Source organism: Cyclopterus lumpus, chromosome 11 (genome assembly GCF_009769545.1).
Source record: "Cyclopterus lumpus isolate fCycLum1 chromosome 11, fCycLum1.pri, whole genome shotgun sequence".
In the NCBI taxonomy this organism is placed as follows: domain Eukaryota; kingdom Metazoa; phylum Chordata; class Actinopteri; order Perciformes; family Cyclopteridae; genus Cyclopterus; species Cyclopterus lumpus.
The window spans coordinates 5,280,370-5,303,904 of record NC_046976.1 but is presented as its reverse complement, the minus strand read 5'-3'; the positions used below and the strand labels follow the sequence as shown (position 1 = coordinate 5,303,904).

Sequence of the window (23,535 nt, the reverse complement as noted above, 5' to 3'; positions counted from 1 at the left end):
CGTCCAGATCATTATTCTCTGGAACAGCGAGAAGCCGCTACCCAGTCGGAGCAAATGGCCCCCCATGCCCGTCCCTCTCACAGTGACAGACGGCAGGAGGAAGGTGAGAGCCAGAGCACTTGCCCCCGAAGAGCCGGTCGCTCTGATGCCCGTCTGAGTGACGGCGTGACACACTGTCAGTCGCTCGCTCCGTTAATGCACCTCGATCTCCGCTACTCCATCTCTCTGGTCCTTCTCTTCCATTTGTCTCCGTCCCTTTTCGCTATCCATGCATGTCCGACATGTGCGCCGAGCCGCGCGGCTTTTTTTCCCGTTTCATAAATGTCACTCGTCCCGGACATTTCTTCTGTCTCCCTTTCTCTCTCTCTTTTTATGTATTTATTTTTATTCCCCGAGTAAAAAAAAAGAAATCTATAGCGATTCACTCGTCTCACTCACTCAACATGATTTAGTGTAACACGATCATCTCCCGCTCGCTCTCCACATCGTCCTCTGAGCACAGGCCAGACACCACGGAGCCTCCGGCGCCGGAACTACGACTTACTCCTGTATTTCTGCTCTCAGACCACCAGTCGGTTCCTACCTCACGTTGCCATAGAGACGGAAGCCGTGCTGAGCTTGGACGAGGATACGGTCCTGCTGACCAGTGAGGTGCGTTAGTATTAAATACAGCAGAACAACACACACATATACCAAAATCAATATTCATGATAAAAAAAAGTGGCAGCGACATATAAGCACTCCATGTCTGTACTTGCAGGTGAACTTTGCCTTCTTGGTGTGGCGGAGCTTCCCCGAGCGGATCGTAGGCTACCCCCCCAGGAGCCACTTCTGGGATCCCCTGAAGCGCGCCTGGGGCTACACCTCCAAATGGACCAACGACTACTCCATCGTCCTGACCGGAGCCGCTTTCTACCACAGGTGCGCGCCCATTTAAAGCCCGTCGCACGTCGATCCATCTTCAGGGAAAGGTCATGGGGGGGGGGGGGGGGGGTCATCAATACCCGCGCGCCACTTAAATTGAGAAATAAAAATGAAGGGAGTTCAAATGAATATTCAGTTCAATTGAGTGGGTATCTATTAATATCTGATCCCACTTACAGATACATATCATCAACATACATCACACCGTTGTGTACCCCTTTGGCTCGACGCCGCCGTACAGGTGCTGGTTGCCTGGCCTCCGGCGGTGACAAATGACATTGTCCCTTTACGCGGTGCGATACGTTTTTTATTTTAAGCGTTTAGCTTTAAAAAAAAAAGGGATTAACTGTGCTGTGGGTGCGAATACAAGAGGCTAAAATTAGAATTAAAGAGACAGAACATCAGGTTTTATTATCGCGATAGGTGTGATAATATATTCCTACAAGACGAATGAGAGGGCAGTGTGTAATTGAGGTGATAAAATGTTCCATATGTATATATATATATATATATATATATATATATATATATATATATATTTATGATGCCAAGAAGTGTTTTTAACACCAAATGTGACAGAACTAAGGACACGCGTATTGATTTGAGATATACCCCTGCCAACACGAGGAATTATGGCGTCTTATAAAGACAATAAATTAACGTAATATTATTTACAGGATCCATAAGAAAAACCTGCGGTGTCAGTTCTTGCTTGTCCCTTCATCTGGTGGTATTCTCCTCCTGTTGTCAAACAGGACAGTAGGCAGTGATGGTCTGTTCTGCATAACAAGCGGTTAGGAGGACTCTGGACAACCGTGCAGGTGTTTTGTGGCTGATTAGCTCTCTTAAACCTGTAGGGGCGGAGTCGTCCTTCTCATTGGCAGAGGAAGATGTGTGACCTCATAAACGCCCAATCAAAGCTCGGGGGCCCACCTTCAACCTTCAGCAGAGGTCTAATCAGCCAGAATAGCTGAGAACGCCCATGTGGGCGTTCAGAGGCTTCACTAATTGACTCAAAATGTCACATGTGTATTATTTTATTTCAATTTCTATTTTGTATTTATACAAGTTCGTTCTTTAACTAAGGCTCATCCAACAACGCCCTCTTTATCTCCAAAGTACCCAAACCGGTTCGCTCTCATTAAGAAAACACTCGATGTCCGATCCACCGATTAATTTATATATTTATTTTTGATATATATAATGTCAATAACATTATTAATGCCTGTGTAACACCTTTGACCCTGCCCCACAGGTACTACCACTACCTGTTCTCCCACTACCTGCCCCAGTCTCTACGCACTCTGGTGGATCGCACCTCCAACTGCGAGGACATCCTCATGAACTTCCTGGTCTCCGCTGTGACCCACCTGCCGCCGATCAAAGTGGCTCAAAGGAAGCAGTACAAGGAGCTGCCCAGTCCGCAGGTAGGCCCGTCCGCTTGTGCATAGCAGTCCGTGGCCGCTCGCCAGACTCAAATGTCAGGCGAGCGCCGGTTGATGAATGACCGTGTCTTGTTCTGAACTCGCAGGGTACAAAGAGTGTCCCCTGGGCCAACCCGGAGCACTTCAACCAGCGGCAGGAGTGCGTCAACACCTTCGCCGGCTGGTTTGGCTACATGCCTCTGGTCCACTCCCAGTTTCGCCTGGACCCCGTGCTCTTCAAAGACCAAGTGTCTGTCCTCCGCAAGAAGTACAAGGACCTGGAGAGGGCATAGAGACGACGGGCGGAACGGACAGGGCGGTCTGGGAGGCACCGAGGTCTGGTCTGCCGGCCTCGTTGGACTAACCGGTGGTGGACTTCCACAAATGAATTGGACGGTCATGGCGGGGCATTCAAGGACGGTCTGGGATGTGGACAAAGTACAATCATCAGACAGACCCTGGTGGACTGTTCTGGACGATACACATAGCAATATGAAGAGGAAAGGGGCCTATTTAAGTCTGAAAGAAACTTTGAAGGATCCCCCCTGGGAAGGAGAAAAATGTAGGGGGCTTCGACAAGAGTTCCTGTGATTGGGCCTCTTACTGAGAAAGGACGGTCTCGACAAAAACAAAAAGGAAAGAACCGCGTGTGTGTGTGTGAACACTTCGGATGTCTGCTATTGCTGTGACAATGACAAGGAAATGACGGTCTCGTGCCGAGAGGGCTCGGTGTCGGTGCCATGCACTCCTACAGCGTTACTGTGCAGGAACTGTTGCCATGGAAACAGATCATTTCCCATCAAAATGCTCACTGTCAAATCAATAAAAATAAAAAAAGATTTATAAATGCAAACTCTCTGGCATGACGATGCATCAAGTTTCAGTTTATTTCTTCTTCTTCTCTCATATTGTCAGTAGGGATGAAGAAACCAGATTGCACATCATACAGCAACACATGTAGGATGAGACTAGCATTTTTCTTGGAAAAAACAGAAAGCATAGGTCGACTGAAGTGCAAAAGTTGTCCAAAGAATACGGAGAAAACCATCAAACCCACCGCATTAGTAGCATCTGTGAAGTGCTTTTTTTAATTAATTTGTTTACAATTTGAACCAAAAAAAAGGACCAGTATTTTGTTATCGGTCATGAAAAAACAGTTACAAATTAATCAGTGTTGATTGATTAATCGTTTTGACTTCTTGCTCACAACTAAGCGCAATGCTACTTAATATTTCCCCGGCTCGTTAATAAACGCCCATGAGCCCGGTGCATGTTGCGTGAACACATTTTTCCTATTCGATGGGTACTGGGCCAAGCAGCGAGCGCCTTACGGTGGAAATCCACTGGATTTTGTTTTCACCCTAGCAATCAATTTGATTTGAGAAACCCTTTGGGCGGATTGCATTGGCAGTAAAAGAAAATTACTCTACCCACAATTGTGCTTCGTTTTTCTTATTTTTGTGATGGTGGGGATTTTGATTGCCTCGACGTGTGGGAGCGCTACACTGACGAGACGCTTTAGAGCCGTGTAAAGACAGATCAACGGAAAAAAAAAAAAAAAAACACGCATTCCCACGTCGAGCCTCGGGGTCGGAATTTAAAACGACGACTGAAAAGTCAGAGCTGGTGCCGGCCTTGCTTCCAGAGGCGGGACTTAAAATGTACATGTTTAAACCGTTTTGTTTTTATTTCATACAAAACAGAAAGTGACCCAGTGGGACGACACTTTGTCAGACAGTTTACAAAAATAAATTCACAGGCAATCAAGTCTCAACCCCTTCAGGGTAAACAGGTGTGCTGTCTAGCACTCAGGAAGCTAATCTCATTAAGCATGCGCGCACACACACACACACACGCACACGCACACACGCACACACACACACACACACACACACACACACACACACACACACACACACACACACACAGCACCTGAGATACATAGCTGCCAATTGGCTAATTTGATTTTGTTACTACTGACAGAACATAAGAAGGGCAATTGTTCATATTCTAAGCAGTCGTCACCAGATCAGCTTCTGTGCTTCCTGGAAGCCCTGCAGTGAATTCAAGTCTGTCTGGAGTCAGCACCCACGGGAGAAAACACCATGAATAAAGCTTCTTTTTTTTTAAACTACAACTAAACTTTTTTTTTCACGCTGAGGCAAAACAGGTTTTAACTCATTATTTCAACTATAAAAAAAAAAAAGTAGTGAGAATAAACAGTGACACAATAACAGTTATGGAGCACTTGTCAAACATTAACTGGGTTGTCAGCTGCCTTGTAAAAAAAAAAAAAAAGAGGAGTTGGAGTGTATCAGGTTGTCCTTTTTTTCAAGCATCCATCAAGTAGTATCCTATCTTAATAGTTTCCCACGCCAACAGCTTCAACATTAAAAAAAATACAAAAATAAATAGCAGCTCTGTGAACCGTGAGTGACTTGTGAGCTTCAGTGATGAAGTGCCAACACAAAGGAGGTGCACCCTAAGGTGAAAGGTCCCATAATCCATATCAAACCGAAATATTCCCTCATTTCAACTGGTCCGTATGCCTGTGGAGGAATGGATCTCTCTCTCAAAAAGAAAAGAAGAGAGTGTGGATCTAGCGGGACTAGCACTTCCTGAGCGTCAGCATGGCGTTGACATCCCACAACAGGTTCCTCATCTGATCCATCAGAACCTTCATCTCCTGGTTCTTCTGGCGTACCTTCTGTGGGCGAACCAGAGGGACATTCATCAGTAAAACTCCTCGCGGAAGCGGAAACTTTCGCGTTGACCATCCTTACAATCGTAAGATCGGGACACCTAGTTTGCTCACCAAAAAACATTATCAATAGTTGAGGCTTATTTACAATCGTTTTTGCATGAGGATTTTGTTACTTTTTTAAAATGGTTTTATAAAGATTGCAGTTCAGAGGTAAACATTTCCACTGTTCTGAAATCTCTAAACATGCCTGAAATCTTCATCCCGCTGGAATATTGGCTCTAATGTTCAGAAAAAAAGAACCCGATTTCAAATGTACTTATGGTGCACATGATGCATGGTTCCTGCATTTCACCCAAAACACCATGGCCTGTCTCACCGCTGCCATCTACAGGCATTTGGAGTGGACTTTAAAAGCTACATATTTTTGTCTCGCTCAGTGTTCCTCCAAAGCTTAATGGGGGAGCTCATTAGCTGCAGCGGCGTTGGACTTGGACCACGTATCACTTCAACATCTGGCAATACGAGGCACACGCCAACAATCTGGAATGACTTTGCTTGTATTTCATATATTAGTGCGTGGGTTGCTGCAGGATAACAACTACTTGTATTGCAATATGACAACAGCACTGTGGTAATTAATCCTTGTGACGAAAAGGAAACCGGAATGCATACCTCTAGAACCTCTTTTCTCTCCTGGTTGACAGCGGCACTGCAGGGCTCCACTTTGATAGTAACCAGCTCCTCTCCAACATAGGGCAGAAGCTGAAGAGGCAGAGCATACGCAAAAAGTTTTTTTACCCATCCTGTTAAAACTGAAAGAAAAGTGGCAGAAGATACACAGACAAATCTGCAAATGCATTTAATCAAGCTCGTATCAGAGATTAAATCACGTTCAGTGTGTTTTCAAGCAATTTGTATAATTTATTTCCAGATTATTAATTTTTTTAAAGAAGCTGAATATTTGAAAAGAAACCATGAAACTAATATCTAAGCAAAAATCTAATGCTACCTTACTGACCTCTGATGGCTCCTCCTGCAGGTCAGAGGTCATCTCCACACAGCGTTCGTACAGGAGCCGGAGCTTTCGGAACAGCAGGGCGAGCTGCCGTAGGTGTTCCTGGAGCTTCCCGAAGCGGTCCTGGTACATCGCCTGGCCCTGGGTCACACCGTTGGGAAGCTACGTCAAAAGGCACACAAGTGTTTCTAGTCGGTTAAAACGGTCATGGGACATTTTTCGGTTCAGAAAGCTGTGTAAAGTGCAGATATCAGAAGTTGATTGTTTCATTTTTTTATGTACATTTTGTGATGGGTAAGAGGCTAATACTGTAAGACACGGTTATGAACTCCCCCTCTTGCTTCTTTTTTTTTTTTTGTTAAGTGCGGACGGTGATGTGTCAAGATGTGAAATGCATCGCAACGCAATATTTGACTCTGTTCCTGATGGGGCTCCTTCGCTCAGAGTTTTCAGTGCGGGTAAAAAAATTAAAAACTGCTCAATTTAATGGGCAAGGACAAGCTGGGGGAGGTGAGTGATACACTGAGACTCACAGTGAGAGATAATTAGAGAGACACAGATCAGGTGGAGACGGAAGGATGAATAAGACAGATGCTGACAAGCATGCCAATCAGATATGCCAGAACAGGGATGGGACAAATGCAGACTGACAGACAACAGAGGAACCCTGTCAGCTAGAGAGAAAAACAGCAGCCAGTCAGTTAACATTCACACACAGCTGAGGCAGCCAGGACCAGATGGTTGTACTTTTTATACACAGTTACTGTTAGAACTGAAGTGTTCCAACAGTAGCTATTGCAAGATCTCTTAGAGAAGAAATTGTTATACTGTATTTTGTAACTTAAATTATTATGTTTTTTGATAGCAGGAAGGTAGATAGGTGGCGAAAACTAGTGCCGACTGGTTTTTCATAGGAAGAAAACAGCAACTTTAACTATTTGTTAAATGCACATTCGTAGCTTCCAATATCTCAGTACCTGCGCAGATCTCGTGATTTGAAAGATCTCCATGGTGCGCGTGACAATGTCTTGGACGGTCTCCTGTCCGATCCGACAGAGGAACACCGGGGAGATCTCTCTCAGGGCTCCCTGGGGGGGCATGGGCTGCTGACCTGCGGCCGAGGCGGCACTGGGGGGCAGGTGGGACTGCTGCTGCTGCTGCTGCTGCTGCTGCTGCGGGGGCATCCCTGCCATCCCCGCCTTCTGAGGCAACGAGGCCGCCATCCCTCTGGGCGAAAAGAATAATACAGAGACAAGTACAAAACGGTCACGCGAGAGCACAGTATTCGGAATTTGACTCGCGCCGATATCGGTTTGAAAATAGCTGATTTGCATAAAGTCCCACCGCTCTAACCTACCTAACGCCATGTACCTCACCTAATACCCGATATTTACAACAAACTCCGTAGAGTCAATGCGTCTGTTCCTTGAACATATGTCAGGCACCAAAGAAAAAACGTGTTTTTCCTCGCATGCAGAAGCCAAACCACACAGCGTTTATGTGAAGCTAGTTAGCCGTTAGCTAGCGAGCTAACTAGCTGGTAGTACAGAACACCGCTTACCAAACACAACGTCCTTCCGGGTAAGCGCCGCCGTTCAAAAAAATCTTCACCTCTAGCTGCAAAAAAATTTATAAAAATAACGCTTTGCTTATTTAATTATTTGAATACGACATAATAATGAGACCGCCCCACTCATTTCTTTCAGAGAGCGCTTGCGCGTGATTGGTTTCCTCCGCGTCACTTCCGGTCACAGGAGGACGCGTTTCCCACCGCTAGATGGAGAAAAGTGTGGCGTGAGTAAACGTAAACACCGACCTTACTCCCGTGTATTCGGGTCCTTTATGTGAGCAGAAGAAGCACTACTGTGAGGTAAACCATGCCCAAGTGAAGTCCTCCATTCGACATTTTAAGTGAAATTACAATACGAGGCCTATTATCATCAGTATGGGTTGATTTGTTGTTGGATAGATGTCACTGATGCAACACTGCAAGCAGCATTTCATTTCATTTTTATTGCCCCTTTAGGTGGAGCCAATTTGAACTGTTTTACATACAGCACTGTTGGGTCATTCAGTAATTCAGTAATGCATCACTTTAATGCTACACGTATGCATAATGTATTTAAAAATTAACCTCTGTTGCCTTTTCGATTGATCAAATACACCTTATTCTGTTGCCCATAACTAAATGGAGAAATTAAATAAACAAATTGCACTAATACAATAATAATAGCAGGATCTCACCTGTTATTATTATTGTATTATATTATTTGATTCTTGTTGTTCTGAGTTTGGACTCATGGTTTAATGCACTTATTGTAAGTCGCTTTGTATAAAAGCGTCAGCTAAATGACATGTAATGTAATGTATTAGTGCGACTTGTTTATTACGTGGGTTGAATGAACATCGTATGAGTCAGAAGTTGAAGCCCAGCCAGCCCCGTGAGATTTGGTAAAGGCAAATCATGTATCATTCTTGTACTGACCTGCTTTCCTTATTTGTTGAATCAGCACATAAGATCAAAGGTTGCACTCTGTCATGCTCAAACCTTTGAGGAAGTATATTTAGGTGTTTTTTTCATGTGGTGTGGATAACAGTTTAAAGGGCCCTTTGTTCACCTTTGCAAATGAAATACCCATGCAGGTATAACTATCTGATACAACTTTTAAGTTTAAGTTTGGTTTTGAAATACAGGATCTTTCCATATTCAAATCACAAATCAGAACCCACCTCTTCAGAACGGCTTTTAATGTGTGATTTTGTGCTCTATGTTCATATTGTCTTTATTTGTTTTTATTGTATAGCTCTTATGATGATTTTAAATGTTTTGTAAAGTGTCTTTGAGTACTACGAAAAGCACTATATAAATTTAATGCATTATTATTATTATTATTATTTGCATATATTTTCAATTCTAATTGAACTCTTCCCTGCTCTGCTCTGTGTCCCTGCACTAAGTCATCTACACCCTGTTTTGACTCTGAACTGTTGGGAGGTTCCTGCTCCCCCCTCCCATGTTTGTGTTCACTGCAGTACTTCAGCTCCAGCCTTAATAGTATCCTGAGGGAGATTTGGTTGGCAGGCGGGCATTGAAGGAACCCACTGAAAACAATGAACAGCAGGGATAGTCAAAGAGACAATCAGAAGCAGCACGTTCATCAGGAACTGGGCACGGCTCCATCTTCACTTTATGGCTTTCTAAATGTTTCGCACTTCTTTCTTTGTTTGTTTTATTTGTTGTGTTTTTCTATTGGCAGCCATGATGATTATAGAAGACAATTACACATACTTTGCCTGATTTGACAATTAAACATCCAAATGAACTTGAGTGCTTATAGGAAAGAAACAAACAACAAAGAAACAACAGCATCCAGGTTCAAATCAATTTTTAATGAGATCAATCATCAAGACAACATCTCTATTATCTGAGGGAATCTTTCATTTCACACAACCTTTGGATCAGTAATGAAAATAATAATAACACGGTAATTTGTACACAAATGAAATAATATCAAACACATTTGCTCGTGTTACTTGACCATTCAAAGCCATAACGTAACCTAAAAAGAATACAGAATAACATTTCCAGATGAAAACATGTTTGGTTCCATCCCTATATGCCACAATTTTGAATTATCTCATCATTGCGGCTGAATTCCCTATAGCCTACAGAGGTAATAAAACATTACTTGACGCAAAACAAAAGGACTTTATTACATATTCGATATCGGAGCAAGACAAGGGCCTTCGGGGAGGGTTTCTAAATTAATCCTACAAGCGTAGTGTAACAAATTAAATACGCAGCGGCACTGATTTACAAAAGGGTCACCGGGGTTTATCTCAAAGAGGCATTTAAAAAGGCCCCATACCAGGAAATATGCAGCACGGTGATAACACAGCTGATAAAGCAACACGAACACTCGGCCGCTGGCAGAAGGAGCAGTTTCACGGACCAGTGTTGTTTCCCCCTTCTGTCCTTGAGGCTGTGTGATGGTGACGATCAGAGGGCCGCGTGCTCTAAGAAGCCACATGTGGATTTGTGGGTTGCAACTGTGCATCAACTGTGTCCTTTCCTTAGAAATAGATCATTTGAACTTTCATGGGATGATAAATTGGGTCTTTAAAAAAGTAAAACGCTGCTGAGCTGAAACTGTATCCAACGTTATGTCAAACTCCATACCTCCTTTTTTTGTGGTGCTCATATTAAGTGGCACACCAAAATTGTGCAAGGCGGTCACACCGTGATAAGGGGCCTTAAGTATTTATTTGTTCTCCTCCACAGACTTGATATCAAAAGCTAAACATCACGGTGGCACGACTCCAGCAGATCGGCAACCGGCAAGGTGAACGCAAATGGGCTGTAATCAGATTTATGTTCATTGGGGGAGAGAAAAAAGAAAAGAAAAGAGAAAGAAAAGGTCAAAGTAAACCGAGTGGAATTCCTGTGTTATCAGAGAAAGCGCTGAAACTAACCCCTCCATTGTAGAATGGAGGGAAATACCCTCTCACAGACTCATAATCAATGAAATATGGACTATTGTGTTATTCAGTTTCAGGTCAACTGAAATGATCGACATCTCTCACATTCAGAACGTGTAATTCTGAGTTTGACTGAAAGTCAAACTGCACTGCAAAAAAGGAATTTCAAGAAAGTAAAAAAAGCCTTGTATCAAGAAAATAAGTCTTATTTTTTGCCCAAAAAGAATATTAATCTTGTCAAGCATGTTTTGATTAGAAAAATTATCTTATTTTAAGAAAGTAGGCCTTACTTTATCTTGATAAGATATACCAGCTAATTTTGAGCTAGAATGAACCAGAAACAGACTATAACAATATTTTACAATAAAACCCAGTGCAGTGACAAGATTATTTGCCTTATTTTAAGAATAAGACCATTTGCACAATTTCTCAATTTAAGAATGCCATGAAACAAGGACAATTAAAGTTTTTTTTAAATTATTATTATTATTATTTCCATTGCAGGGCAGAACCTGCTGCTTCATATCTAACATATTAAGATGACAGCAGACTTGTCTATACAACGCACAACATAATACAAATAACCATGCTAAATGAAAACTGCATGGCCCATAAACAAAACAAAATGGAAAAAATGTCCAAAATGATATGACCCTTGACTCAATTGCATCCTGAATCACAAAAGAACATGCAGTATCCTTCAGCATCGGCATCTGACTGCTAATTGATTGTTCATCTGAAGAAGAATCATGAAACAACAACATTTGACAGTCAAGAAGCACAGTTTGTGGCACATAATGTTAACACATTAAACAGTGCGCCTTTTACAGTCCATCAGATGAGGCTCTGTGTAGCCCAAGCACATCTCCCAGATAATATTTTGTAGGGACATATGCCACATCCTTGTGAGTATAACTATAATATGGAGTGAAATCTACCAGATTATCAGATGCTATGAGTTCAGTTGCTTGTGCCATGTTTAGAATCTCTATTGTATATGCCATGTAATTTCCATCATAGCAAACAGTAGTATGCTGCTGCAACTCAAAACAATATAATGATGAGTTAATTACATAGATATTGCTCACAAGTCCAAACTCAGGTAAATCATTGGAATTAACAGCAGTTATAAGTAATGTCTTCTCCCGTATATATTTATTACCATTTAGATTAATCCATTTAACAGACACTGCATTGTCTATGTCATCAGTTCCAAGGAAAGCCCTTGTTTTTTCTTTCAAATACGACATGTTGCGTATTTCTGAAGTTGGTCCCAACGCACACTCGTTAAAAAAAATTGGGTGTTCAGGATGACTTACATTTTGACAACATTCATACATTTGATTAAGATAGGATATTTGAGTTTTATTAAGCTGTAAGCCATAATCAGCAATATTAAAAGAATAAAAGGCTTGCAATATTTCAGTTGATTTGTAATGAATCCAGAATGCATGACATTTTTGTTTTTTTAATTGCATTACAGAAAATAAAGAACTTTATCACAATATTCTAATTTTCTGAGACAGTCCTGTACATCTTGCACCCTGTTGTCCACCACTGCTTCATCCGTTTGATGCTCTCGGTTTTGCACCGTCGCATCAGCTGGCCTGTATGCCCACGCATTCACCGCTGAAGAGGCTTCCGGGCCTGCTGTTGACCTCTCTCTCCGTGAGTTGCTGCTGCCACTTTCCAGGTGTTCGTGGTGGTTTCTTCTAATGTAATACCATAGCGAGTTGTAGACTCGATACTCTTTGGTGCATCCATCAATTCCACAAACAACGCGAAAATCTGGACTGCGACTATGAGCAGTATTAATATGACTCAATAAAGATTTGAGAGTGAGAGCCACGAACACAAAGCAAATAACACAGCGCCAAATCATTTCCCCCGTTTTTAGCCTGAGTTAACTAACAGTTAGCTAGCTAGCTGGAGTCCGACCTGCGTTTGCCCCTGCTCTGTCTGACCCGTCTGAACCATGACCTGGAACGTACCATAATTCAGTGTCTTATGACGGCAAAAACGACTTACCATTTATCAATTATCAAATGAGTGTGACTCGATTTTAATAATTATAAAGTAATATGAACTTGTTTAGATGAATATAATTTGTATAAATGCAAAACAGCAAAACAAATTCATTTAGGCGGAGTGCCCACCCCCGATCCCTCTTGGAAGATGGTGCAATCCACCCTGTCGCGCTTCTTTTTTTTTTGGAGTCCGTTGCAATTTTAATTAACTAGGCCTATGCAGCAGCTATTCCGGAGGTCACCTGCTGCTGCTCGACATTTATGTCAAAAGATGGACAAACTGGACGAGGTTGCAATTGCCACACTCAGAGGTATGCTACAGGGGTTACTTTTATGTTGTGCTGGTGTTGTTTAGCTACCTATCTTAATGATTCGTGGATTTGCTAATGGGCTAAAGTTTAGCAGCTAGCTAATCTACGTCAAAAAAACGTCTGGTGTTGCATTATGATTTCCATCTAGAAATAGGTTCAGTCTAATTAAGCTTTGGTTCCATTTTGTAAATGCTGAAAAAACAGCAACACCTGGTTGTAAAACATTAGGGGTTAATTGATTAAGCAGTGCACATGCCCAGGCCGGAGCCGGAGCCATTGGAAGCTCTTTTGCGCACACAGGACCCCGGTTCAAGGCTCCTGAGTTTAATCTGTATGCTAACGCCTTTGTTTAAAGGTGCCATTTGTGGTGCCAATTGTCTATCAAGCTTTACAAAATATATTAACTGACATGAAATGTGAATGCATTGTATCTAGCAAGGCTCTATTGTCACTCTTACTGTAGTTTGCATGGCTTCAATATATGTACCGGTAATTTATAAATGCTGTCAAATTCACTCACTGCTCTTGAAGTAAAAATAGGAAACATTTGTAAAATGTCCAAACAGTGCTTATTGTACAAGGGGTGTTGGCAAAATGTCCTTACCTGCTATGTTAAAATCTGAGGGAATTCAATGATAACCTTTGTTTCTTGGCCCTGATTAACTGTTCTATATTCCAGCTGCTAATATTGAAGAAGACTTACTCCCCTCGCTTTTCCGAGACGACATCAAAGACCTCTTTCCTGGTCCTGAAAATTTCTTGAGGCGGCGGGCTATATGGCTTGTTGTAAATAAAGATGAAAAGGTCAGGTTTGTCTTTCACAGTGCAACACAACTGTTTAACAGTACAACATTTTTCCAATATCACAGTTTAAATCTGGTTCATATACATAAATATGTCATTAGTTTAGACATTTCTGCTTTGAGTCCATTTCAACAGTGGATATAAAATAAAAAAGTGCTTTTTTAATCCCCAAAATTATAATTCTTAAACTAACAAGTAAGAACATACTGTGACAAAGTTACACAATAAATGTTTGCAAATGTGTTTTAGGTGGATACTGCTCCCGAAATTCAGCAATCACCCCCCACTGGGGCCAGTGACTTTTCAAAAGAGGAGGCCAATACTTCTAAATTTGTGACTATGTCAAACCCAGAATACATAGTCTTCACAGACAGTGAGCTTGAACAGGTGCGACGCTCCTACTTTGAACAGAAACGGCTGGGGACCGAGCACAATGTGACCCTATCCAAGGAGCTCTTCTGCCGACTCATAAGAAACACTATGACTAACATGATCTCCATCGCAAGAGCCACAGAGGACTCCAGATACCCCACCAAACATGAGGTGAATGCCATGGCAAAGCGACTGGTGGATTACTATCCAATGATAAAAGACAGGTCATCAAACAATGAGTGGGTGAGTAGATTTTGTCACTTTTGCTTGTTGCTGGTATGTGTTAATACTGAGATTTATGTTCAAACAGTGCGAAATCGTGACAGAAATTTCAAATGGAGCAAGACATTGCCGAAAGCTATAATTAGAATATAAGAAAGTTTGAGCCTATTGTCTTTTTTTTTTCAATGTTAACTATGTATGCCTCGCAGGAGCATGTTGCCAAAAAGCTCATGAAGAGACTCTCAAATGTCAGAAGTCCAAAGAAGGCCAAAGGTCCTCCTTCCAAGAAACCACGACAAGAAGTCAGTTCAGACGTTGCAACTACTGACTATGATGGAGATTCCAGTACATCCACCATTATTCTGGAATGGTCGCCTGTTAGTCCCATGGGCATTCCAGTAGATCTGTCACCAAGAACCAGCACCCCAGCGCAGAACCGGAACAACAGTGATGAAGAATGTATGTATGTATTGTATTACATTTAATTTGTCAGTTTTACTTGTTAGTTTGGAAATCTCATGTCCCCTTTCCACCATAACATTCCTGTAATGTCTTCAGCTTGTTCAGTTGACATCATGGACAGCCAGAAAATCCAAGCAAGACACTACAAGACCCTCCAAGAAATGTACAAGTCCAAAAAGCCAAACAAAGCTGCGGTAACTCATTTGCTGAACATGGAATTTGAGTCTCGAAGATGCTTCATCACCTCTGATGTTTTAAAGGAGCAAGACAGAGCAACAAAGATTCTAGAGGTTTACCCTTGTTTCAGAGAACTGGATCATGTAAGTAATGTTGTTTGTTTGTTTTTTTGAAGAAGTCATCAGAATGTACTTTTTTTTTCAGTTTTTTTTTTTTCTTTATCTGAATCTATTTTTCAGGTGCTGGATGAGCTGCAGCGAATCATCCAACCGACCAACTCCCAGTACATATCAGAGATGCAGAACAGATGGAAAACCTTCTATTCAAAGATCCAGTTTTATGGAGTGATGAAGAAGGCCATGAAGCCTCCTAATACTTTGAATGGAGGTGAAGTCACAATACATTTACTTGTTCATTTTATATAATAATGTCTCGTAATTATTTGTTATGTTGAAGTTTTTAATGGTACCACCTTGTATTGTCCCTTTTCCATTAAACCAGTGGAGCATATCACAGCTGTCTTCAGAGCCCTGCCACTGCTCTTTCCGTCCAGCACTTTGCCACCGAAGAAACTGGGCTCAAGCAGCGAGGCTCTTTTCCATGTCCTAGCGGTGAGATTTACAGACTTACTGAAACATTTCTTAATACGTTACAGTTTTTCAGGCATACATTTTATGTTAGGTTTAGTTACTTTGAGATAAACTTTTATCATTTCAAAAGCTCCAAAGGGGAAGTGTTTTCCATAGTGTACTTAATGTAGTACTAACATCATTGGAACTAGCTGTGCATTCAGCATTTGCAGTGGGCTTAATGCTGAGGGGTTACTATGACTGTGTTTTAAAGTACAATATGATTTCACTAATGTCCTAGTCCAAGTCTAAGTGTATGTTACTTGCAATGTTTTTTCTAATCTTCTTGATTTATTTGTGTCATCTAGACTTCCGAGGATCCTAATGGTTTCATGCAGCAGCGACCCCTGTCTTCTCCGGTTCTGCTCGTTTCTGAGGACAACTGCATGATCGCCATCGGAAAAACACCTGTGACCACCTTTACCATGGACAGACTTAATGAGGGACTTCTCTACGTCATGGCATATTACTATGCCCTGCACATGACCTACCCCAAGTGCATTTCTACACTACTGTCAGTACTGCAGACAGAGGTACTTCAAGATTCAATTCATGAGCAGGATTTGACCCCTCACTACAAAAAAGCAATGGGTGAGTGGAAGTCATTCAGTGAGTGAGTCCCTTTGTCCATCACTCTGCCCCACTCTTCCTGTTCTAAGACTTTCAAAGAAAATTGATGTTCTGTTTAAAAAAAAAAAAAAAAGTTCACAGTTAAACACATTTGTTGGTGAGATTGAAAACCTTTCCTGAGGGATAATATGCAACATGGTGTTTATTGCTGTAGTATGCTGCTACAATAACTGATGGGTTTTTTTGATAGTGGGGTTCAAATCAAAACTGGCTTTTCAATCTGTTAGATTATCATAGCTCTGGAATGTGGAAGTCGTCCTTTTTTGGATGTTGAGTTGAGCAATTGTATTGCAAAGTTAATAAAAACATATTAAATGAGAAAGTTTTGGTGTCTTGATTTAAGACAACATTACTTATATTTGTTATGCTGTTTTAAGAAATTATGTCTTATTTGAACTACTTTTATGCTCATTATCAATCCCAGATTAAGGTGTCAATTCTTAAATTTAATTTAGTCAAGAGACTTAAATTCTAATTTTAAGTAACTTAATCTTAAATTAGGTTTCTTTCATTGCTTGTTTTAGAAGAATTCGGCTTAATTTAAGATTTTATGTCTAGTTTAAAAATTCTTTCAGAGCCAAGAATTTTGGGCTTATTTTAAGAAATCTTGTCAAGCAAAAAAAGCTTACCCCATTGGCAGATTTTTTTGCTTGATATAGGATGATTTGATTTGAATATAAGATTTTTTTGCTTCTTTCTAGAAGGGCTGTTTTTGCAGTGTGACGTAACAAGTCAAATTGTTGTGTCATTGTCACATAGCTTATTGTCAGCTAAATCTGTCTCTCTGTGTTTGGTGCTGGGCAGGTATCCTACACTAAAAAGCGTCTTCAGAGCAATTTTTTTTTAAGTTAAAAACTTTTTTGTTACCTGCCTTGGCTCAGAAAACCACCCAAACTCACTGAGAACATCTGGGCATGAACAGAAACAGAAAAGTTGCGACCACGTGGCCCTGAAGACATGTCTGTTATCCATAACTGCTGAAAGATTAACGACACCGCTAGTTGAGCTTCAGGATAAGATGTGGTAATGTAATTTATCCTGTAATATGGCACTTCTTTATTGTGTGGGCCGGTCCGTGGTGTCAAAATCCCTGGCAGCATTTCATCAGATTGCAGGGTTGCACTGGGAATTGTTAGGGGTCAACTCAAAATGTAACCCGAGCTTTAGAAAAGACATATTCAGAAAGCTCGATTTTTGATTACATTACAGTGTGAGATTCGTACGCGCAAGCCTGTTTCCTCGTGCCATAATTCTAATTTAAATACTTACAGCATATAACAGCACATGTTTGCTCTCTCTCTCTCTCTCTCTCTCTCTCTCTCTCTCTCTCTCTCTCTCTCTCTCTCTCTCTCTCTCTCTCTCTCTCTCTCTCTCTCTCTCTCTCTCTCTCTCTCTCTCTCTCTCTCTCTCTCTCTCTCTCTCTCTCTCTCTCTCTCTCTCTCTTCTCTCTCTCTCTCTCTCTCTGACGACTATAGTTATCAGCACCGGTGTTATGGAGAGCTGGCAGGTATAAAAGGACAGACAGGAAGGTGGGGACACCCCTAAAGCCCACTCTGAAGAGCCCGAGATGGAGAAAACCAGGATGCTCGTCCTCTCTGTGTGCTTGGCCTCCATGTTGCTGGGATGCTCTGAGGTAAGGGACACTCTGGACACCTGTTGCTGACTCTTGTTTTTGACCACAGTCAAATTGGTCAGAGGGTAATGAAACATTTAAATGAATCTCAATGTCTAGGCAAATAGAGGTACAAAGAGATGGCATCTCTGCTTGGATTAATGTTTTTTTTACTAAGACCAAAGTATCTTTCTTGAAAAGAGCAAAATGATACATAAGTAAAAAAAGAAAATGAAGATCCTTCTCGACCTTGGAAACAGTAGTTGCTTTTGTAATTTGCTCATTCGTAACTTTATTTGGAAAATGCATGTCGAACTGCAATCTTCATGAGGGTTAATCGATGGGTTTGAATCAACCTTTTGTACATTTTCTTCTGAAAACGGATGAAACTCATATTGTTTAATCATAGCTGTTCCACGTGTTTCTTATATCACCTAAATTCAACCCATCAGGAACAATAAAGTGTAAGGCTCTGGACTACAGGGGGATATGAAGTCAGCAAAGACATGGATTCAGGTGTTTGCTGTGTGCCGTCAGCGGACACTGAATTGAGTGCAGAGATGCACTGCAGGCCTCTACACCGACCACAGCAATATGCAAAAATTAATGTCCTCGCGTCTCGTGAACTCACCTGGAGCAGCAGCTTGACATTTACATGGTGCGGAATCATTTGTTGGCTTTACACACAGAGACGCACTGGGCTGCAGCTTTATTATCTCTGCTATCGACTGAGAGTACAATCCAGGCAGGAAATACTGCAAAGGGTGGAGAGAGAAGTTAGCCCAGTAGACAAGATCATCGTTCCATCTTCTTATTTCTGTTATAATCTTAAAGTAATATCTGTGAATCTTTAGGTTTTTATCATCTAGAATGACATTTTTGTTAAAGGTCTAGTTTGCATGTGTCCTTGCTTACTTCTGCATAGTGATATCTAGCCATGCAGATAGTTCTGGTTTTAGAAAGACACCAAGTAAAATAGGTGTCTGGCATTTCAGCCAGTGGTCATTTGTGGTGTCATGGCACACAAAGAAATACCCCCCAAAAAACTTTGGGCAGAGTGAAATGTCCAGGTCTCATGTCTGCGTGTCTAAGTACGAAGTCGGAGCCGGATGTGGTTAGCATAGCTTAGCGGAAGTATATATATATATATATATATATATATATATATATATATATATATATATATATATATATATATATATATATATATATATATATATATATATATATATACCAGATGTTGTTCTCATTGTTTACAGTTTAGGAGACAAAAATATAAACCTGTCCCAGCTCCGTATCTGGCAACCTACAGCCGAAAGACGCTTCACGGAGGTGACCGTCGGACAAAAAAACAAAACAGTTCAGAAATAGCTCCCACTAAAATCCCACATTGTTATTTGTTTCTCTGTTCATGTTTAACACTAAAGATACCCTGTGTAGCTGTTGGTGGGTGTATTTCAGTCACCTTGGACATAGCCGAGCCTCCGGTGTCTATGCTAAGCTAGGCTAAACACACCCTGCCTCCAACTCAGCTACTTGTCCCCCTCAGAAAATGCATGAATAACAATAGTTGTAGTTCCTAACATGTTGTGGCATTCCTTTAACAATGTAACCCAGTTACTTTATGCTATGTGGGCTGTGTCTATTGTTGTTTGTATGAATGTTTGGTGGCAAATAAATTTCCCCACTGGGGATTAATAACATTTTCTAATCTAATCTAATCTATGCTGAGGAGAAGTAGTCTTCATATATTCACAGTGAGCTGTGTGAGCAACTTGAACATTGTGTCTGCAGGTCGAAATGATCTCCAAACCTGAACAACAAAGTGAGGACATGTGTTTGCATTCACATGTTGTTGTTTTATAATGAACTGACCCTTTAATTTAAAGACGCTTTACCATACAGTTTGACTGACATCTCTTGTGCAATGCCCGGACAGGCGCATCTCTTCCCAACACCTTATAACTCCTCCACAAACGCAACAGTGAACGGCAGCGACGCCTCGCCAACTGGTGCCGCCCCAACTCGCGTGACCTCCAGCAACCTTCCGGCGAACTCCACCTCAACCGCAGCTACCAACACAACATCACGGCAGCCCAAGCGGTGCCCTGGGACAAGCTGCCCCAAGGCTTCAGCTGTGACGTCTGCCTCTTCGCTCGGGCCCTGCACTCACCTGCTGGTGCCTGCCATCTCCGTTCTGGTCTGCGGTGCATTGGGCTGATATTGCATCGCGGATTCCCCTGTCCTCGATGGAAATGTTGGACTTTCGACAAACAGCCTCGCATTCAATGTCTCCAACTGTGACTGTCTTACCATTATTAATGGCATGCAGTGCTTTGTCTGCACTGAGCTCTCTTCCGCTTTTGATCACGACTCAATGCCAATAGATGATGTATAATGGCATGCTTCAGCTATAAGTTAAACACACGATATGACATTTCTCATGTCAAAGTACCCCCAACTAATAACCCTAACCCATACTAATACATGATGTATAATATCATGCTTCAGCTATAAGTTAAACACAGGATATGACATTTCTCATGTCAAAGTACCCCCAACTAATAACCCTAACCCATACTAATACATGATGTATAATATCATGCTTCAGCTATAAGTTAAACACAGGATATGACATTTCTCATGTCAAAGTACCCCCAACTCATAACCCTAACCCATACTAATACATGATGTATAATATCATGCTTCAGCTATAAGTTAAACACAGGATATGACATTTCTCATGTCAAAGTACCCCCAACTAATAACCCTAACCCATACTAATACATGATGTATAATATCATGCTTCAGCTATAAGTTAAACACAGGATATGACATTTCTCATGTCAAAGTACCCCCAACTAATAACCCTAACCCATACTAATACATGATGTATAATATCATGCTTCAGCTATAAGTTAAACACAGGATATGACATTTCTCATGTCAAAGTACCCCCAACTCATAACCCTAACCCATACTAATACATGATGTATAATATCATGCTTCAGCTATAAGCTAAACACAGGATATGACATTTCTCTGGATGTTTTGACAAATAAAATGCTAATTAAATTGCTATTTGTACTCTTAAATGTATTTCTTTTTCAAACCAGGAGGGAAATAATGGGAATAAACCTTTTCCACTGCAGACATTTTGACATGTCAAAGTACCTCCAACTCATAACCCTAACCCATACTAATACATGATGTATAATACCATGCTTCAGATGTAAGCTACATAAACACAGGATATGACATTTCTCTGGATGTTTTGAAAAATAAAATGCTAATTAAATTGCTATTTGTAGTCTAAAATGTATTTCTTTTTCAAACCGGGAGGGAAATAATGGGAATAAACCTTTTCCACTGCAGACATTTTGACATGTCAAAGTAAGAAAAGCACGACTCTATTTAAAAGCATTAATGATAGCTGAATTCCACAGGTGAGCAGAGGGTATGGTGCACGCTGGCTCACTGGAATAGCTCACCGTCCCCTGTGGTTTTCCCACTATAAACACTGTTTGCACTTGCACCGGTTTCGATATGAAAATGATACCCCAGTGTATTCAAATCACATCACATTTAAATTCAGGCGCTCTGTCGTGAACCACCTTGTTTCATTTTTCTCTCATGACTCATGACGCGCTTAAAATGAACATGTGTCACGTTCCAGGTCAAGTAGAAGTGCAAACTTAATTCAAGTGGAAACTTTCACTACTGCGTTCCCTGCTAATATGTCTGAACTAGAAAGAGCATTTCCTGCTGAAAATGCGTTGGAATGCTAAAATCTGAAGAATGAAGCTGAAATATATAAAACAATAGCTGAAGAAAGCTGAAAATGGCTGAAAATTTGAAGCTTGAAGCTGAAATGTTAAAGACAGGGAGGGAAATAGAGGGAGGGAAAAGAGAGAGGGACAGAGAGATAGGGAGGGAAAGAGAGACAGACAGGGAGAGAGGGAGGACAGAGAGGGAGAGAAAGAAAGAAAGGGGAGAGGGAAAAGAGAGAGAGACAGACAGACAGACAGACAGACAGACAGAGAGACAGACAGACAGAGAGAGAGAGAGACAGACAGACAGACAGACAGAGAGACAGACAGATAGAGAGACAGACAGACAGACAGAGAGACAGACAGACAGACAGAGAGAGAGACAGACAGACAAAGAGAGAGACAGACAGACAGATAGACAGACAGAGGAATGAGAATACCTGTGTGTGTGACTCTTGGGGCTTTTATTTTGAAAGGGAAGACAGAAAGACAGACAGCCTGTAGCTGCTCTGTGTGTGTGTTTGTCTGTGTCCTCTTAATGTAGCTAAAACCAGAATAAGTGTGAGACTGCTCTAATTAGCTGCACCTGTGTCATGAGTGACACAGAGTTTTTGCTTTGAAGAACAAGAATCCCTACATTTTGATCCATAAATGGTGTAAAAAGAGTAAACGGTGTGGCCGTAGTGACGATTTACAAATTTTTTTTTCGTACGATCCTGAAGCTTCACTCCGCTCTAGCGATGACGTCACAGCTCTAAGCTGCCACATAGACAATCAGAGAAGTCTCAAACGGGCTGAAGAACACATCAAACTAAAACGGGGACAGTTAAATAAGTATAAAAGTTATCAAAAAAAGCTCAATTATAAAGTTATAGCTAACGATTTTATCAACATTTTAAAAGTTAAATGGTGTCTCTAGCTAAAAGTATGCGGACATTGGAAGTGGTAGTAAGCATCACGTGGTACCGGCACAGAATTGTCATTAATTCTTACCCCGACAACAACCAAGACAGTCAAGGCCGGCACCACTGACGACGACGTCAACTGCACAATGGTGACCGTCCGTCAGTGGCCGGCGGCCCCCCAGCAACCATCCGTCAGCGACCGCCCCCACCTCAACAACCGGTCCTATCCCTGCCACCACTATGATGGGGACCAGACCCAGATTGATGACGGTCGCGAGTGGATTGACTCCAAAGAGCTCTGTCGGCCTGCTGTTGGGATCATTTGTTCTTCATGTAATTTGGCAATGAGCTACCTCTTGAGGCCCAGAGCTAAGCTAAACTAAAGTACTGTTAAAAACATTGTAAATCTTCCTTCTTAGACGATTTGTGATTGAAGAAAAACATACACTGTAGCAGTTGTGTGGACCTTTTCTAATAATACCAGTATGGAGATGAGTCCCCTATCTGATGCATTTAGGAGGTCATTTGTAATTGTCACCAGTGCTGTCTCTGTGCTGTGGTGTTTTCAAAATCCTGACTGAAACTCCTCAAATAAACTACTATGATGTAGAAAGTCACACAACTGATTTGCGACAACAGCTTTAGATGACAGAGATCTAATATTTAGGAGTCCACATTTAATTCTCCTATTTTGTTGCACTGTTGCAATAGTCTTGTTAACCTTTATGAGGTTATTTTTGTATTACTCCTCTTCTGGTTACTTTTGATTTAATTAATTTAAGTGGCCGTGGGACAGACACAGTCTCTATGATCTTTGCATCTTATAGGCTTGGCTTACTGTTTGTGTGTGTGTGTGTGTGTGTGTGTAGGTGTGTGTGTAAATGGTATATGTATTTGTACATTAGTGTGAGTAAATGATATCGGAGGTAACGGGGCAGAGAGTTTATTCAAGAGGGAGGGATACTGAGCCAACGCCCACATATTGGATTACAGACAAGCCTTAACATCACAGCTCGTCTCATATTTGCCTGAATTTATTTTACATCTGCAAGGTAATACTTTAAATAT

The 23,535-nt window shown here is 41.4% G+C and overlaps 2 protein-coding genes across 5 annotated transcripts in view; one reads left to right on the top strand and one right to left on the bottom strand.

The window, feature by feature from the left end:
• Window positions 1-3,062, top strand: part of ext1c (exostoses (multiple) 1c) — a 63,604-nt gene extending 60,542 nt beyond the window's left edge. For all 3 annotated transcript variants that reach the window (XM_034544573.1, XM_034544572.1, XM_034544570.1), the window contains exons 8-12: window positions 8-103; window positions 565-651; window positions 761-921; window positions 2,180-2,351; window positions 2,456-3,062. In XM_034544573.1, the coding sequence (XP_034400464.1) occupies window positions 8-103; window positions 565-651; window positions 761-921; window positions 2,180-2,351; window positions 2,456-2,641 (702 nt within the window). In that variant the 3' untranslated portion in view covers window positions 2,642-3,062. The remainder of the gene's footprint in view (window positions 1-7; window positions 104-564; window positions 652-760; window positions 922-2,179; window positions 2,352-2,455) is intronic.
• A 144-nt stretch (window positions 3,063-3,206) lies between these two features.
• Window positions 3,207-7,817, bottom strand: zgc:114119 (uncharacterized protein LOC619273 homolog). Of its 2 annotated transcripts, none has more exons than XM_034544569.1 (5): window positions 7,629-7,817; window positions 7,045-7,294; window positions 6,071-6,229; window positions 5,725-5,814; window positions 3,207-5,055 (listed from the first exon to the last, which is right to left on the bottom strand). In XM_034544569.1, exons 2-5 carry the CDS (start codon window positions 7,288-7,290, stop codon window positions 4,957-4,959), a joined length of 594 nt encoding a protein of 197 aa, XP_034400460.1. In that variant the 5' UTR covers window positions 7,291-7,294; window positions 7,629-7,817; the 3' UTR covers window positions 3,207-4,956. The 2 variants fall into 2 exon arrangements, with proteins under 2 accessions (XP_034400460.1, XP_034400459.1); XM_034544568.1 differs by having other exon boundaries at window positions 6,062-6,229; window positions 7,629-7,799.
• Window positions 7,818-23,535: the final 15,718 nt, after the last annotated feature.

Bases quoted from the DNA above. Each gene is read 5' to 3' on its own strand.
- zgc:114119 (XM_034544568.1), bottom strand. From the start codon at position 7,290: ATGGCGGCCTCGTTGCCTCAGAAGGCGGGGATGGCAGGGATGCCCCCG. The intron at 6,230-7,044 runs GTACTGAGATAT...CTTTTGACGTAG, and splicing joins AAATCACGAGATCTGCGCAG to CTTCCCAACGGTGTGACCCA. The intron at 5,815-6,061 runs GTAGCATTAGAT...CTGCCTCTTCAG, and splicing joins AGCCATCAGAGGTCAGTAAG to CTTCTGCCCTATGTTGGAGA.